General features: G+C 42.7%; 1 protein-coding gene and 1 long non-coding RNA gene across 6 annotated transcripts in view; one reads left to right on the top strand and one right to left on the bottom strand.

Moving 5' to 3' along the window:
- The window catches only part of LOC309338751, a 565,035-nt gene that overhangs the window by 171,128 nt on the left and 379,510 nt on the right, over positions 1-14,397 (top strand). The gene's annotated exons all lie outside the window — the stretch shown is intronic.
- Positions 1-14,397, bottom strand: part of TMEM63B (transmembrane protein 63B) — a 76,354-nt gene that overhangs the window by 34,652 nt on the left and 27,305 nt on the right. For 3 of the 5 annotated variants that reach the window (XM_081856054.1, XM_081856052.1, XM_081856053.1), the window contains exons 2-3: positions 2,846-3,044; positions 2,139-2,222 (exon numbers count right to left, since the gene is read on the bottom strand). In XM_081856054.1, coding sequence (XP_081712180.1) covers positions 2,139-2,222; positions 2,846-3,022 — 261 coding nt within the window. In that variant the 5' untranslated portion in view covers positions 3,023-3,044. Of the gene's footprint in view, positions 1-2,138; positions 2,223-2,845; positions 3,045-14,397 lie in introns of those variants that run through there. The other 2 variants (XM_081856055.1, XM_081856056.1) reach the window with 2 other exon arrangements.

Genomic DNA, 14,397 nt, shown 5'->3' with positions numbered 1-14,397 from the left:
TTAAATAAATGGGATTTAGAATGTTAAGAAAAGTGAATAAGATGGACTATAATTGGAAATTGTTTTAGTTTAATAATGATATTGGAAAGCTGTTACTTTTAACTACAAGGAAGCTCAGAAGGGAGGGACTAGAGGAAGTCAACCAAGATGTTTAAAAGGTTGGACTTGTAAAGTATTAAGTTTGTTGTTATTGTTTATCTGTTTATTGTTCCTTTTTTCTTCTTTCGTTCATTGATGTATTTTTCTTTTTTCTTTTTCTTCTTTCTGTTTTTGTGTGTCATTCTGCTCTGTGGTTTTTGTTATAATTGTGGAAAATCTAATATTTTTTTTAAAAAAAAAAACAACAATTGACTTTGTTCTGAATCAGCAGTAAACACCAAGTTTCCCTGGGGGAAAGCAGCGGGACAAGCGGAAGTGGTGATGAGCCCTCTAAGAACACTTTCCTGACCTGTTTCCCTTCTTTGTGAAGATAAGAATGCTTTCCCCTACTTCACGATGCAACTCTGCTCTGCATCGCAGAGTTGCAGCAACATGCACAAGGATGGTGGTTAACAACAGTCATTTCTCTCTCCCCTCCAGTCACAGAAGCTATCATTAACCATTCTTTCCCAAGACTTCCCCTAACCAACTTTCTGACTCAAGGGAACTGCCGCTGTGGAACTGTCCCCTCTTGCCAGCTCTCACTTCTGCAGATCGAAAACTGTAACATCTGTACAAATAAAAAGCTGCAGAATCCAAGAGCATAGCATGTGGTCTCCAGTTTCATTGGGAAATGAACATCTGTAAAATCAAAGATCTGTCTGCCTTGTAAGCAATTTTGCAGGCTAAGAAAGCAGCAACCACAACCTTGCAACCCTGTAACAATTTCTCCCCATCGTCTGTGTACCGTTCCTTGGCAGGCTCTCTCTGTCTCTTCGGGTCTGTGAACTGCTGTGCACCTCTGAACTCTCACCAACACCAGGGTTGCGTCGTCTTGTGGCTGCACCTAAACTTTTGACTGCTGTCCCCAGAGACGCTCACTTTGGCACCCTCACTGTTGACTTATCACCCCTGCGCCAAAACATTCCTCCTTTTTTTATTTTTTACAGACCTTTGGCCTGTATCTCATACTGATGAGTTTTAACTGTTGCTCTACTAAAAGAATCCTTACTGCTGGCATCAAAAGGAAGAAGTTGCTATTTGATCGGATACATACTTAGTGATTGTACTTTTGCCCTCCTGAGCAGAATGTATGTATGTAAAAATAACAATGTGGAACCTGCAATAAAATGCTGCAGTATAAAATGCTTCCACTTTGGGTTCTTAGCTCATCATGCCTCTCCAACAGTCCTTCAGATTCTGTGCCCACCTGATTCCTCAAGGGACTGTTTCTGGGATACCCCTGCTGAAGTCCCCTCTCATTTTGGTACTTCTGGAAACTTTGAGTCCATCCCCCGCCCCCCTATTAGCTCCCTCTTGTGCATGAATGGCGATCTTTTTGCTACATAAGAATCATCACTTGGAAAAGGAGTTCACTACTAGCATATATGAGGCTGCCATCACTTGCCCTTCTAAAAGGGCTGGCCATTTGACCTTGAATATCCTAGGCAGAGGATCCATACCCCCTTCCACATCCCTAGTGGGAAATGGTGGAGGAGCAAGTTCTTGGGTTGCTGTGCAATCACTCATCTGCCTCCCCTGCCCTGCAATGACTGGATGGCCAGACGTTTTATGAGCCACCCAGGACTAGCCAGGCTGGATCTTCTACTATGCTAGGAGAAGGGGTATATTGTATGTGGGCACCAGCTACGTCTAAAGAACTGCATACACCAAAAGGAAACTTGGAAGGATGTGAGTGTATCAAGCAATAACCCTCCACATCACACCTCTTTCAAAACTGAGGGAGTTGCAGGAAAAAGAAGTTTGTGATAGGACTTGAGGGACTGTTGTCTGAAGAAGAAAAAAATCAGTAGGTATTACCGAGTACTTGAGTGCACCTAAAGTACCTCTTTAGAGTTCTGGCCCACGGATGGATTGCAAAACGCTAACCTGTTGGACTGCATTTCAGTAACTGATCCTAACTTCTAGGTGAAGTTATTTGACAAAAGAGGATGTTTCTCCACTTTCTAGGAGAAAAAGAGAGAGAGAGAGAGTTCCACTTGCCTGTCAGCATCAGTCACCAGTGCCAGACGCCCATAATCCCAGGCCACTTTACGTAAAATGGAAAAAACAAACAGCAGTGCCTGCAGAAAAGCAAATAAGGAAATGTAAGGCCAAGGTCCCTAGTTAGTAGATACTCTGTCCTCAACCAAACTGCAGTGCCCCCAGTGATATATAAAAAACATAGTATAGCTTTTTGTTTCCACCATAGAGAAAGCTAAGTTCTCCACATTGCTTGCAAAATAGTATATGCACACAACATAAAAATATGCAAACGCCTCTTATTCTAACAATTTAATTTTTATTCAGTCCTTTAGCAAGAAACTCTAATGAAGGTTGTGGATGATTTTGCAAAGTGCTAGTAGCAGTAGTACTACGATTTATTGTGTGGATGTCTGGGAAGTATTTGGCATCTACACAGATTCTTCCAGCATCTCAACTTTCAGAACAAGAGAGAGAGAGAGAGAGAAGTTTCCTGTCCTCGTGAAAACATTTGAAAACACACAGGATCTGCAAATGACTCTAGCACTTGAGGCAGGATTCCTGGGCTCTGCATGGTCACCTGTTCCTCTCCCTTCAGAATCTTTTGCTGTATGGCACTGGACGTATCTCCTTATGACATCTGACTTTCCTTCTGTGACAGATGCAGGGGGAAGAGACCTAGCTCAAGTGCCAAGCCAGACAGCAACACTGCCAACATACTTACAAGAAAGCACATAAAATCAAGGGCAAGGACGGTGGGCACCCCTCCGAAGGGCAAGCCCTGCAGCACAGTGCTGCGGATGCGGGCGCTGTAGCAGTAATCCTTGGTGGTGTTGTTGCAGGCGGCGGTCCTGCAGGTAGCCTCTGCTGAGCCCAGGATGGCGAACACAAAGGGAAGCATCTCTAGTACTTCATTGTCTTCCCTGTGGAAGGAAGAGGAAAACCTGGTTAGAGGCAAAGAAAAGGGTGGGTTGGGAAGCTCTTCCACCTGCATACAAGAAGGAAGCAGCTAAAGAGCTCGAGGAGGACCAAACTTTCATCTCCCAGCCCCCTTGACCCCTGCTCTTCAGCATCCTTTTTGTGTTGCACAAGTTCAAAAGAGAGTAGTTAAGTGTTTGAATCACCAAGCTTCAGTCAAATTTAGGAAGTGCAGGCAGGTGGAGAACCCTTTTTCTGAAGAGGACCACATTCTTTTGGATTATATAATGAATTATAGAATTGGAAGGGATCCTAAGGATCATCAAGTCCAACCCCCTGCAATGCAGGAATATGCAGATCAAACCTGCAACCTTGGCATTATCAGCATCACACTCTAATCAAGTGAGCTATCCAGGTGTTAGACCACCTAGTCGGAGTCATCTGGAGTCTACATGCTAACAGTGATGTGGTCAAAGCCACCAGTGGGTGTAGTCATTCTCTCCCCCCCCCCTTTTTAATTTTTTTGTTTCTGCTACCCCCTTTTCCCACCCCCTCTTTCTTTGCATTCAGTAGACAGGGGGGGGGGAGGAACAAATTGTTCTTGCCAGGCCTGAACAGATCACCTGTAGAAAGGTACATAACTAGGAGTGGTTTCAGGTTGCCAACCTATGCATCATGAACAAGATGAGTCAACCTCTCATTCCTGAAACCTATAAAGCAAGCGAGTGCCTGGCGTGCTCTGGTACATGGGGTCACGAAGAGACCTTCACCACCTCTATGTACATAAGAGCCATAGCAGCCTTGCTGGATCCGACCAAAGGACACTCTAGTCCAGCATTCTATATTATAACAAGGATCAGGCAGATGCCTCTAGAATGCCTAAAATCAGGACATGAAGGTTCTTCCCTCCTCCACTTTGTCTCTAGCATCTGAATCTCAAGAGAGACACTGCTTCTGAGCATGGGTGCTCCTTTTAGCTATCATGCCCAATAGCCATTGAAAATGTATTTTCATCATAATATTCACCCATGTTGAAAAGAGTTATGGACTCAGAAGCATGGCCAGAATTCTATTGAATATTCCAAAAGACGTTGATCACCCTTTGAAATATTCTTGTGCTTATTGCTTTCTGACAGCTGACTCCTCCTCTTCTGAGTTCCCTTTATTTTTAAAGCTACCCCTCCAGATGCATAGCTGGGGGAAAAGGTCAAAGCTGTAACACTTTCATGGTTCAAAGGCTCAAGACTGAAAACAAACTTGCAGCGCACCTCATCAAATCAGATATCATATAACTATAACCCTGAATATATAAACCTGACAAATCTGCAGAGTGTTTGAAGCAGGGCTTTTTTCAGCTGGAACTCGCTGGAACTTAGCACCTCTCAGGTGGGCGCCATTGCCATACTAAGAGAATGAGGGAGGTGTTCATGGTGAGTTCCAGCATCTCTTTTTCTAGAATGATAGCACTGGTTTGAAGGCAGCTTGTTGTTTTTAAATGCATTCATTATTGATCTGAAACATTTGAGAATCTATAGATAATATTTGGCTCCATTTCAGGGGCTTATTATCTGCTTTAGTGCTAGACTGAGACTTCGAAATGCTCCTAATTCTGGTGAGGCATCTAATCATAAGCCTGCATTTTTATCAAAGCTTATATGTTTGATCAGGGCTTGTATTTTAAAATGAGCTTAAAGATTTTCAAATGTTTCATGCCAGGCAGAAGACCAGCTGCCTAAAGAACCTTGGCAAAATGTTTTTCCTCCTAGACAAGGGGCCCCCCTGATTTATAGCAGAAAACAATTCTCAAAATCGTAAAAAGGGAATTACAGGCTGAGAGCAGGACACTGACCTTGCATGTTACAGAGTACAATTAAGCTGTAAGAGTGGTCAAAATTAAGAGTGGGTAAATAGTAAAATAACACCATGTGCCTCCCATTAAACTTGAGCCATATTTTCCTAAGGTTGAAAGGTCAAGAGCAGTGAAAAAGGCAACTGGCTTGGCTGGAGAAGAAGAGGCTTCTTTCTATTTTTATTTTGAGGCTGGAAACTTTTCCTTCCTTTTTTACTTTGAGAAGATTTCTTTTCCTTTTAAAAGGTTATTTATGTATTAAATATATTGGCTTAAATGTAATTATGCAAAGGATTTAAGAAATGCTATAGTCTTATTTCATATAGTTGTAAGAGTTGTAACTATCCTGAAATTAAGTCAGCCACCAGCCCAGCCCCCCTTCCAAGCAGGAAACATCATTAGATATATGGTTGTCAGGCCTTTTGTTTAGAGACCTCCAAATGAAGGAGATCTTTCAATGTTGATGTGAACTCAAGATCCTTGACATATGTTTAAGATAAAAATTTAAGATTAACCATCTGTTTTGGAAGGCAATAGGGCAAGGAGGGCAAGAGGTGAGCTGGTAATTAAGGTTCCTTGTTGAGACACATGTAAGATATATTACTACTTATTTGTCATTTATAGATATAAGAATATATAGCTTTTTGTGTCCCATAAAAGGGCGAAAGGAAATGGGTGTATCTTTTGTGATTGGTTCTAGCAAACAGCCAATAGGAATTTCAACCAGGCTGATTGGACAGAGGCAGCCACAGGAGGAGCAAGGGGGCTGGATTAAGGAAATATAAGTGCTGGCCAGAATGGCAGGAGGCCAGGCCAGAGCTTGGTAACCATATACCACTGTGCCTCTCATTTATTTGTCTGACAAATAAATTACTATTTTAATTTCTCTATTGCTGCGTTGAATATTTCATTCCAGCTAAGCGTTAACCACAAGCAGGGTGCTACACTGGAGCTTGCATGTGCCCCAAGGACTGTCTATGATTGTTCTATGGTGCAATGGGAACATCCAGCACTAGGCAAGTATACACTGGAGTATATCATTTGTTCTGTCCAATCGGTTGTAAATGCACAGCCACTACTTTTCTAATTGCAGCAAGCACAACTTGCCAAGAGACACCAAGTAGGTTCCCAGGGTCCGAGGCAGCTAGAAACAAACCAAACCAAACTGGAAATGTGCCTGTCTTCTAACTAGGAGGACACCTTTCCCCAACCTGGCGTCCTGCAGATATTTTTGAGTACAACTCCCATCACCCCAGCCAACAGTGAGGAATGTAGTAGAATGCTTAAGCTTAGTTAACATTGCTAATTCCAATCTCAAATCAAATGTGCACCACACATTTCCTCAATCCAGGACCTATCAGTGATGAACGTACACTGCAAACATGGCCTAATATTAAAAGCCACCCACTTGAGCTATTTAGCCCCAAAAACATAGCAGCGTCCCAACAGCGTTGCTGGAAACAAAACACACTTTATTATGAAACATGCACTGTCATATCATAGGAGTCTTGTCTTTGCTTCCACAAATTAATTCCTTATTGGCTTGGATAAGGCCTGCTCACAGGGATTCAAGCTGGCAGAGGAATGATAAACAAAGGGCCACGCAGGGTATTGACTGACATGTGGAGCACACAGGGAATCACCACAAGGCTGAGGCTTCACTTGCTTAATAGGAGGCCCAAAAGATCTGGGAAGGGAGCCATGCAACGCATTAAAAGAAATACAGAGGCGGGGTGGAAAAAAAAGCAGGGAGATGCTGCTGCAGCAGCAGTGGATGGATTAAGAGACAAAAAGCAGAAGGCCAGGCCTGAGCCCTGGGAAAGCAAGGGGGCGTAAACTCTGCAAGCAAGGATTCTTAATGAGACAGCTACCGGGAGAACTGGGAAACCAAGGTACCTGAGAATAACCTGGAGAAGGCAATGGGGGCGGGGAGAGAAAGCAAGTGGACAGCAGAACAGCCAGGAATCTGCAACAGTCTCCACTGCAGGAGGAACTTACAATGAAAAAGTCAGAGGAGCTTTCAGGACCATATTAAACTGCTTAGGAGGCACTTGCTAAACCATATTTTGCCACCCTAACATGCGACAATGCAAAACAATTGCTACAGGCAGTGGATTTTGGCGAGCCTTATGGTGGTTGTGGGGATCCAGGCAGATCTGCCCAATGAGACACAACCCACAGGGAAGTTCTCCTGCGCAAGCCTCAATGACATAAATGTGTGGTAATGCTGCAAGAACAAAGATTAGTTCCTTAGGCAAAGTTCTCCTATTAGTGTAGCAATAATATTAAGACTTAGAAATTGAATTGTTCAAATAGCTCCACACATATTATCTTACATAGAACAGCTCTGTAAGGTAGACTGAAATTATCCCTGTACAGTGGTACCTCGGGTTAAGAACTTATGGTACTTTGTTCTGGAGGTCTGTTCTTAACCTGAAACTGTTCTTAACCTGAGGTACCACTTTAGCTAATGGGGCCTCCTGCTGCTGCCGCGCGGCTGCCGCACAATTTCTGTTCTCATCCTGAAGCAAAGTTCTTAACCCGAGGTACTATTTCTGGGTTAGCGGAGTCTGTAGCCTGAAGTGTCTGTAACCCAAGGTACCACTGTATTGCAGTTGTGGAATAGAGGCTCAGCAACAGTGACTTTCCTAAGGCCACCTAGTGTGTTCTTATCCAGCACAATATTTGCACAGGACCTCCCGAGGAAGCATATCCATTGAGATACAACTATTTCTAATAATAACAACACAAAATGCTGCCTTCATCTCTGCTGCACTGTCTGCAGTGCTACCCTTGAAAGAGTCAGTGTCGTGCTGCAACTTCCAGCCCAGCAGGGACCAGGTGAGAAAAGGAGCCAACAGGGTCCCATCTAACCAAGCTCTTCCATACAAGCAACTCACGATCAGATTCCTTTCTTGCATCTTTGTTGAACCACCAGTCTGCATCCAGGTCTCCCTACCTCTCTAAGGTGAAAGATGGGGAAGAGATAGGGAGATGTTGGAGGCAGATTGGAGAAAGGCCACAAGTGAGAGGTGCAGCTGCCAACTAATGCATGAAGGTTAGCTGTAGAGAAGCCCATGTTGCTTTTGTCAAATGGGAAGCTGTTTGTCTTTGCATGTAGTGCATTTTTACTGTAGAATCATAGAATCATATAGTTGGAAGAGACCACAAGGGCCATCGAGTCCAACCCCCTGCCAAGCAGGAAACACCATCAGAGCACTCCTGACATATGGTCGTCAAGCCTCTGCTTAAAGACCTCCAAAGAAGGAGACTCCACCACACTCCTTGGCAGCAAATTCCACTGTCGAACAGCTCTTACTGTCAGGAAGTTCTTCCTAATGTTTAGGTGGAATCTTTTTTCTTGTAGTTTGGATCCATTGCTCTGTGTCCGCTTCTCTGGAGCAGCAGAAAACAGCCTTTCTCCCTCCTCTATGTGACATCCTTTTATATATTTGAACATGGCTATCATATCACCCCTTAACCTCCTCTTCTCCAGGCTAAACATGGCTTCATTCTCTATCACATTTAGTACTAAGCTACTGGAGTAGGTCAACATTTTTGTATTATTGGAGTGTATTTATATTAATAGTTATTACATTCAATCATTTTGGATTGCCTTTCAACCCTCTTCTTCCAAGGCCCACCTTTTGAACATCTTTGGTGCCTGGGTCCCCACCACCACTAAGTCAGGCAGGCCTCTCTCCCCAGAAAAACCTCCCACCCCAAGGCTATTCTTCCACCTCAGATATTTCACTATTGCTGTTGAAAAGACAGAGGCATATGCAGGATGGTGGAAGTGCATATGCAGGATGGTGGAAGTGCATCAAGGCATCCCTTGTGACTGATCAGGTAGAAGGCTGCCACCTCTGCCCCAAATCCAGGCTCCTGGGGGAGAGAGGTGAAAGGAGAGTGGTAATGAAGGTGTGGGAAAGTGGGAAAGTGAGGAACTGAATAACCCTTTAGCAGTGAGAGAAATTAAACTGGGTAGCCTGCGACAGTAGTCAGTTCATAAGGATCTTCCCACACCCCATTGTCTCACAGCTGTGATTCTTCAAAAGAGTCTCTTTCGAATCCACTGTCATCCAGTCCCGACAGACTATGAAACAGTGTTATCCAAGCTGTCACTTTCACTTAATCATTTGTTTCTTATTAGAATTAAACTGATCTCTCCCTTTTTTCTCTCTGAACCACTCCTCTCCCGTATCCTGGAAATAGGGGTGTGAAGACGGACTCCCTCATTTCTACATCACAGATTTCCCAATACAGGGGGATCTTTCACTGAAGAGTCCCCTACTTGCAGTTATTTTCAGATGTTAGACAGGAGCTTTGAAAGAAGAGGAATAAACAAGAAACAATGGCTTTATATTACAGGTAGTTCTTTATGCTCAATGACTAGAGATGACCAGGCCCCACAATCTGAATAAAAACTCCTTGGTCTCCATTGGACAGGTCATGCTTGGATCAGAATGTAAACATGGAGTAGATTACATGTCCACAAACCCTTCTAAGCAAGGGCCGTGCCTTATAGAGACACGATACAGAAAAAAGATGGCTGTACCCCAAAGATATATGGGGGCATCCATCTTTTTCTTTGTACATTTATCCAGGAAAAGGTGGCAGATCCTAATGTACTACAGTTTCCAGAGACTTTTCAGTAGGAGGTTTCAGAAAGCACTGTGCTTTCTTCTTGCTCCAACTAGCTAGAAAGGTTTTTTTAAACAAAAAGAGAGGGAGCCAGAAAAGCACTTAAGACTACCCTGTAAGTACTTCTTAATTTTATAAAACTTTATAAAAGTGCCTAAAAGAGCAGCATAGATATTTGCTGTAACATTCTACTTATGAATGGGAGACATGAGGCAGATTGACAAAGTGAGTGAAGGGAAAATTTTTAGCAGTCTCCTTTTGGGGATTTATTTTATGGATCGTCCCTCCCCCTAGCAAGACAACAAACCTAAATTCTCCAGTTGTTTTAGACCTGCTCTGAAAGGCAAAGAGAGAATCTTGTACATGTGGCAATGATTTTCCAACACACAAAGTGGTCCAGCCTTGCCCTCTGCTGAGCTTAACTGCTGGTGGCTTGCACCCTACCTATATTGATAAAGTTACAGGAGGAGGAGGAGGAGGAGGAGGAGGAGGAGGAGGACAGAGACCTCTTTTGTGTTGTTTGCATCTCTTATTTCAGGGCAGCGGCCTTGGTTTCTTGCCCATTTCCAGTCTCAACTATAAGTGACCATTAAACCCTAAAATGGCTTGGGTCAATGGCAGAAGAGGACTGTCTTCTGCCAAATTATCCCACATCCTCCTTATGACTTGTTAGAGAGAGTTCCCTCTGCATCTCAATTATGGCTGAGGCGCCATTGGTTGGGATACAAGCTGCCTTCTCTGCAGCTGCACCTGGATTATGGAACGCTCTACCTCAGAAAGTTGGTTTGCCCCCCCTCTCTTGGTCTTCTACCACGAGTCAAATACATTTTTTGCTCAAGCTGGTCTGCACTGATCCCTCCTTAGTTGCTTTCATCTACCAGCTGTTTCTCCTTTACTACTTTTGGGGGTTTTTTAATTAAAAAAATGTGCACGATTTTGTAACGTTTGCATGTTTTAAGCCACCCTGAGCACTACAATAGCAGTGGCAGGACAGAGCAGGGCATAAATGAATTGGGCGAATAAATAAACGGCATCTGGAGGCAGCGTCTGAGATTTCACCAGGGACTGCACATACAACTTGGCTGAAGCCAATTTCTGTTCTATTTTGGTGCCTTGTGTGCAGATACACTTGCAGGGCTGTCTGGGAAGAGCAGCTCATGGAGGTCTGTGCAGCGTCATTTGCATTCTGCACAGCAGGGGTTGACACCAGGCAGGCAGTGGACTTGACTGTGCAAGGCTGGTTGACAATGAGTTGCTTGTTGAGCGAGAAGACAGTTTTGCCATTGGACTGAACTCCCATTGTGGCAGAGTGCAGCATGGGCACGCCATAATATAGCAGCCGAGTCTTTGATTTGTGAAGGAGAGACGACTGGACCAGTCCAATATACAGCCTATTTAGGCAGAAATGAGCACTAACAAACATGTACAGGACTGCAGCGTCTTTGCTAGGCCAGACTCTCATAGCAGACAGTGAAATGTGACAAGCATTTTCCATTCTTACTAAAGCTAGGAATACAAAGCAGATTTCTGTGAATCTTTTAAAATAATCACTCGAGCTAGAACCTATATTTCCTGCTGTTCTGTAGCAGTAGTTTTTCATATAATTGCCCTTTAATTTCCCTTGGGCCCAAACTTCCTTTGGTTGTGTGCTTCGTGGCACATTCTTCTGTTTTCATTGTTTCTCTCTTTCTCTTTTTCTCTTGCTTCTATTGATCTTTGTCGTAAGTAAGCCATAAAAAACCCTTTGCAAAATTACTGCAGCCCACAAAAACAGGTTTAACACTGTCTACTTTTTTAATGCCCCTTTCCTTCAATGTAAAGCATTAGATGCATTTTCTGACTCACTTTGTGGTAGAGGCTATTTCTTAAAACGTTTTTTAAGCTAGTGCCTCAAATGCATAACATGTTATCAGCTGAGCTATGCTAGCTTTTGGCTGTTGGGTGGTCCTGGGATTTCAGTTGCCAGGGCATCTGTAGAGGTAGATGCTTCTAAGATAGATGAACCTGAACCTGAAGCGATGTTAATGTACATTTGTAGAAGAGCACGGCAAATCATAATTTCAAGATAAAAATCTTAACTGTACTTCCGCATAGCGCTCTGCAATCATTATCCACACAGTTAAGAACCCATGGCTATTTATTTCAGGCATGTATGTATAATAATAATAATAATAATAATAATAATAATAATAATAATTTATTTGTACCCCGCCCATCTGGGCGGCTTCCACAAAAACCAAAAATACACTAAAATGTCACATATTGAAAACTTCCCTGAACAGGGCTGCCTTAAGATGTCTTCTGAATGTCAGGTAGTTGTTTATCGCTTTGACATCTGATGGGAGGGCGTTCCACAGGGCGGGTGCCACTACCAAAAAGGCCCTCTGCCTGGTTCCCTGTAGCTTTGCTTCTTGTCATAAGGGAACTGCCAGAAGGCCCTCGGCGCTGGACCTCAGCGTCTGGGCAGAACGATGGGGGTGGAGACGCTTCTGTATGTAACAGAAGTGACTGGTATTTGAAAAGACATTTATGCTTTTGAACAAGCAGGTCTCCCACATCAGCTGGGGTACCTTCTGTATGAAAGCCCTTCCTATATCCACACGTTTTGTCAATATGCTGGAGAGAAATAATTAGGTTTAATAGCACTCATATATGGACTAAAACTAAACTGGTACAGCAATAAGCATGCCTCATTAACTAAAATGGGAAGGGCCATAGCTCAATGGTAGAGCATCTGCTTTGCATGTAGAAGGTCCCAGGTTCAATGCCCGGCATCTCCAGGTAGGGCTGAAATCCTGGACACCTGCTGCCAGTTACTGTAGACAATGCTGAGTACAATAGACCAATGACTTGACCCCAGGGTGGATAAAAATCAATGATTTTTTTTAAAAAAATAGTATCAAAAATGGATTTTAAAAAAAATTAAATCAGATTTTTAAAATAAAACACTTTTAGAGGAAAAATCTTTCGAAAGATAGTTTTCTATTTAAGTTACATTATAGTTCAAAGGCTATTCATCAGGAAATAAGGATTTGTTTTAAGTTTTTCATGTGTGCTAAAACTCAGTCTAAGTTGTTGTTTTTTAAAATTGTTTAACCACATCAGTTAACAAACATGGATCCATATGCTATAATGCTATTGTTTTAGTTAAATAAATTGGTTAAATTGTTATTAAGGAAATTATTATTTTTCTCCTTCCAGTAAAGTACAGCAGAAAAGTTGTCCAAATATAAACAGTTAACTTATTAAACCTCACAATAATTTCATAATTATCTGTCTATGTATTTCTAATAGAATAACCAAATCAGTAATTTTTGAAAGAACTGTAAAAACTACTCTGAAAATTTATTATTCCGAAAATGAAACCTTCATCTGGTTATAAATATTAAGATTATACCAGCAAGAATGAATCTTTCTGCAATTTTTTTTTATTTAAATCAAGTCTTACTGACTAGCGATTTAAATCAATTTGATTTAAATCAAATCCACCCTGCTTGAGCTTCATGTGTTCCTATGTGTCTTCACATAGGCCTTAAGTACATTAACATGTGAAGTGGGAGACTGGTCCTATAAGCATGAACTGCATTGTAAGATTCAGCACATGTATGAGGAAAGCAGTGTGAGAAGGTCTAATGAATCGTACTGTAGGAAGACATTTCTTTCCTTTTCTTTCTTTCTTTCTTTCTTTCTTTCTCTGAATTTATTTCTGTGAAAGGAATTATGCCACGTACAAGTTCCTAGTCCCAGCAGAAGACGACGATAACAATGCAAATATTATTAAATGTTACAAGAGACACTGTTATGCAATTACATGCTTGCTGCTGGATGCTAATGATCAAGGGAACTGGGGAGTAGGAGATCTATCCCCATAGTCGTAAGGTGACACTTAATTTAGTAATTGGTATGTACACACGTACAGAGATGCAGTTAGGACAGGAATTGGGAGTCGAGAGCAGAAAAGCAACACACAGGCAAGTGAGGCTTCAACTGTAGTGGGTGTCAAAAGCAATAAACAAAGAAACAAACCTGGCAGCTGGCAGCCAAGCCTCTTAAAGGAACGCCTGACCCCAGGAGAGACAAGCTGGTGGCTGGACTAATGTCTGATAATGGAACTTTATACACGCTCTGTAGTGTAAACAGGAAGGAGGGCTCCCTAGAGCTTCCCAAAGTTCGCCGTAGCTGGGGCTGATGGGAGTTGTAATCTAAAACATCAGCAGGGCACCAGGTCAGCGAAGGTTGTTTTAGAATTATGGGTTAGTGGAATATGGGAATACTGTACTACTTAAAAAGCAAGCCTGCGATGACAGGGTGTAGGTGGTCTCTGTGTGCGGGACTAGAGTTCAGGGCCTCTCTGTGCCCCAGCAGCTTTAGTTGGAAGGAAGTGTCTCTGTGGTCCCTTGCTATAGCTAATAGAATCTGACACCCTCGTCTACATCATTATCTTTCAGAGAGAAAGTCTATTTGCTCAGCAGAGGAAACAACAGGATGTAAGTGCTGATGAGTGACAGGAGATATAAGGAAATAACCTTTTGAGTCAAAAGCCAGCATTGAAGCAACCAAGCAACATCCTGGAATGGCAACTGAGAGGTGTTGTACATCAACAGGTAAAAATAAACATGGTGCAGGGCATCTGGCATGTCTGTCAGGCTACAGCTGTGACAAAAGAACACACGCCTCTGGCACGGGTAAGAATATGCCAACAACAACAAACGCGCAGCCCAAACTGGTACAGAGTAAAAGAGAATCATACCTGATCAAAGCAGAAAATATCACCAGAGCCTGGGGCAATCCCAGAATCCCATGTGGAAAAATTAGCTCCTAGTTATAAGGTCTGCGGCAGCACATTTATTGTTCATTTTTATATT

Source organism: Podarcis erhardii (assembly GCF_964252035.2).
Source record: "Podarcis erhardii genome assembly, chromosome: 3".
Classification (NCBI taxonomy): Eukaryota; Metazoa; Chordata; class Lepidosauria; order Squamata; family Lacertidae; genus Podarcis; species Podarcis erhardii.
Note: the sequence above shows the minus strand (reverse complement) of the source record. Positions and strands in the feature narration are given on the sequence as shown.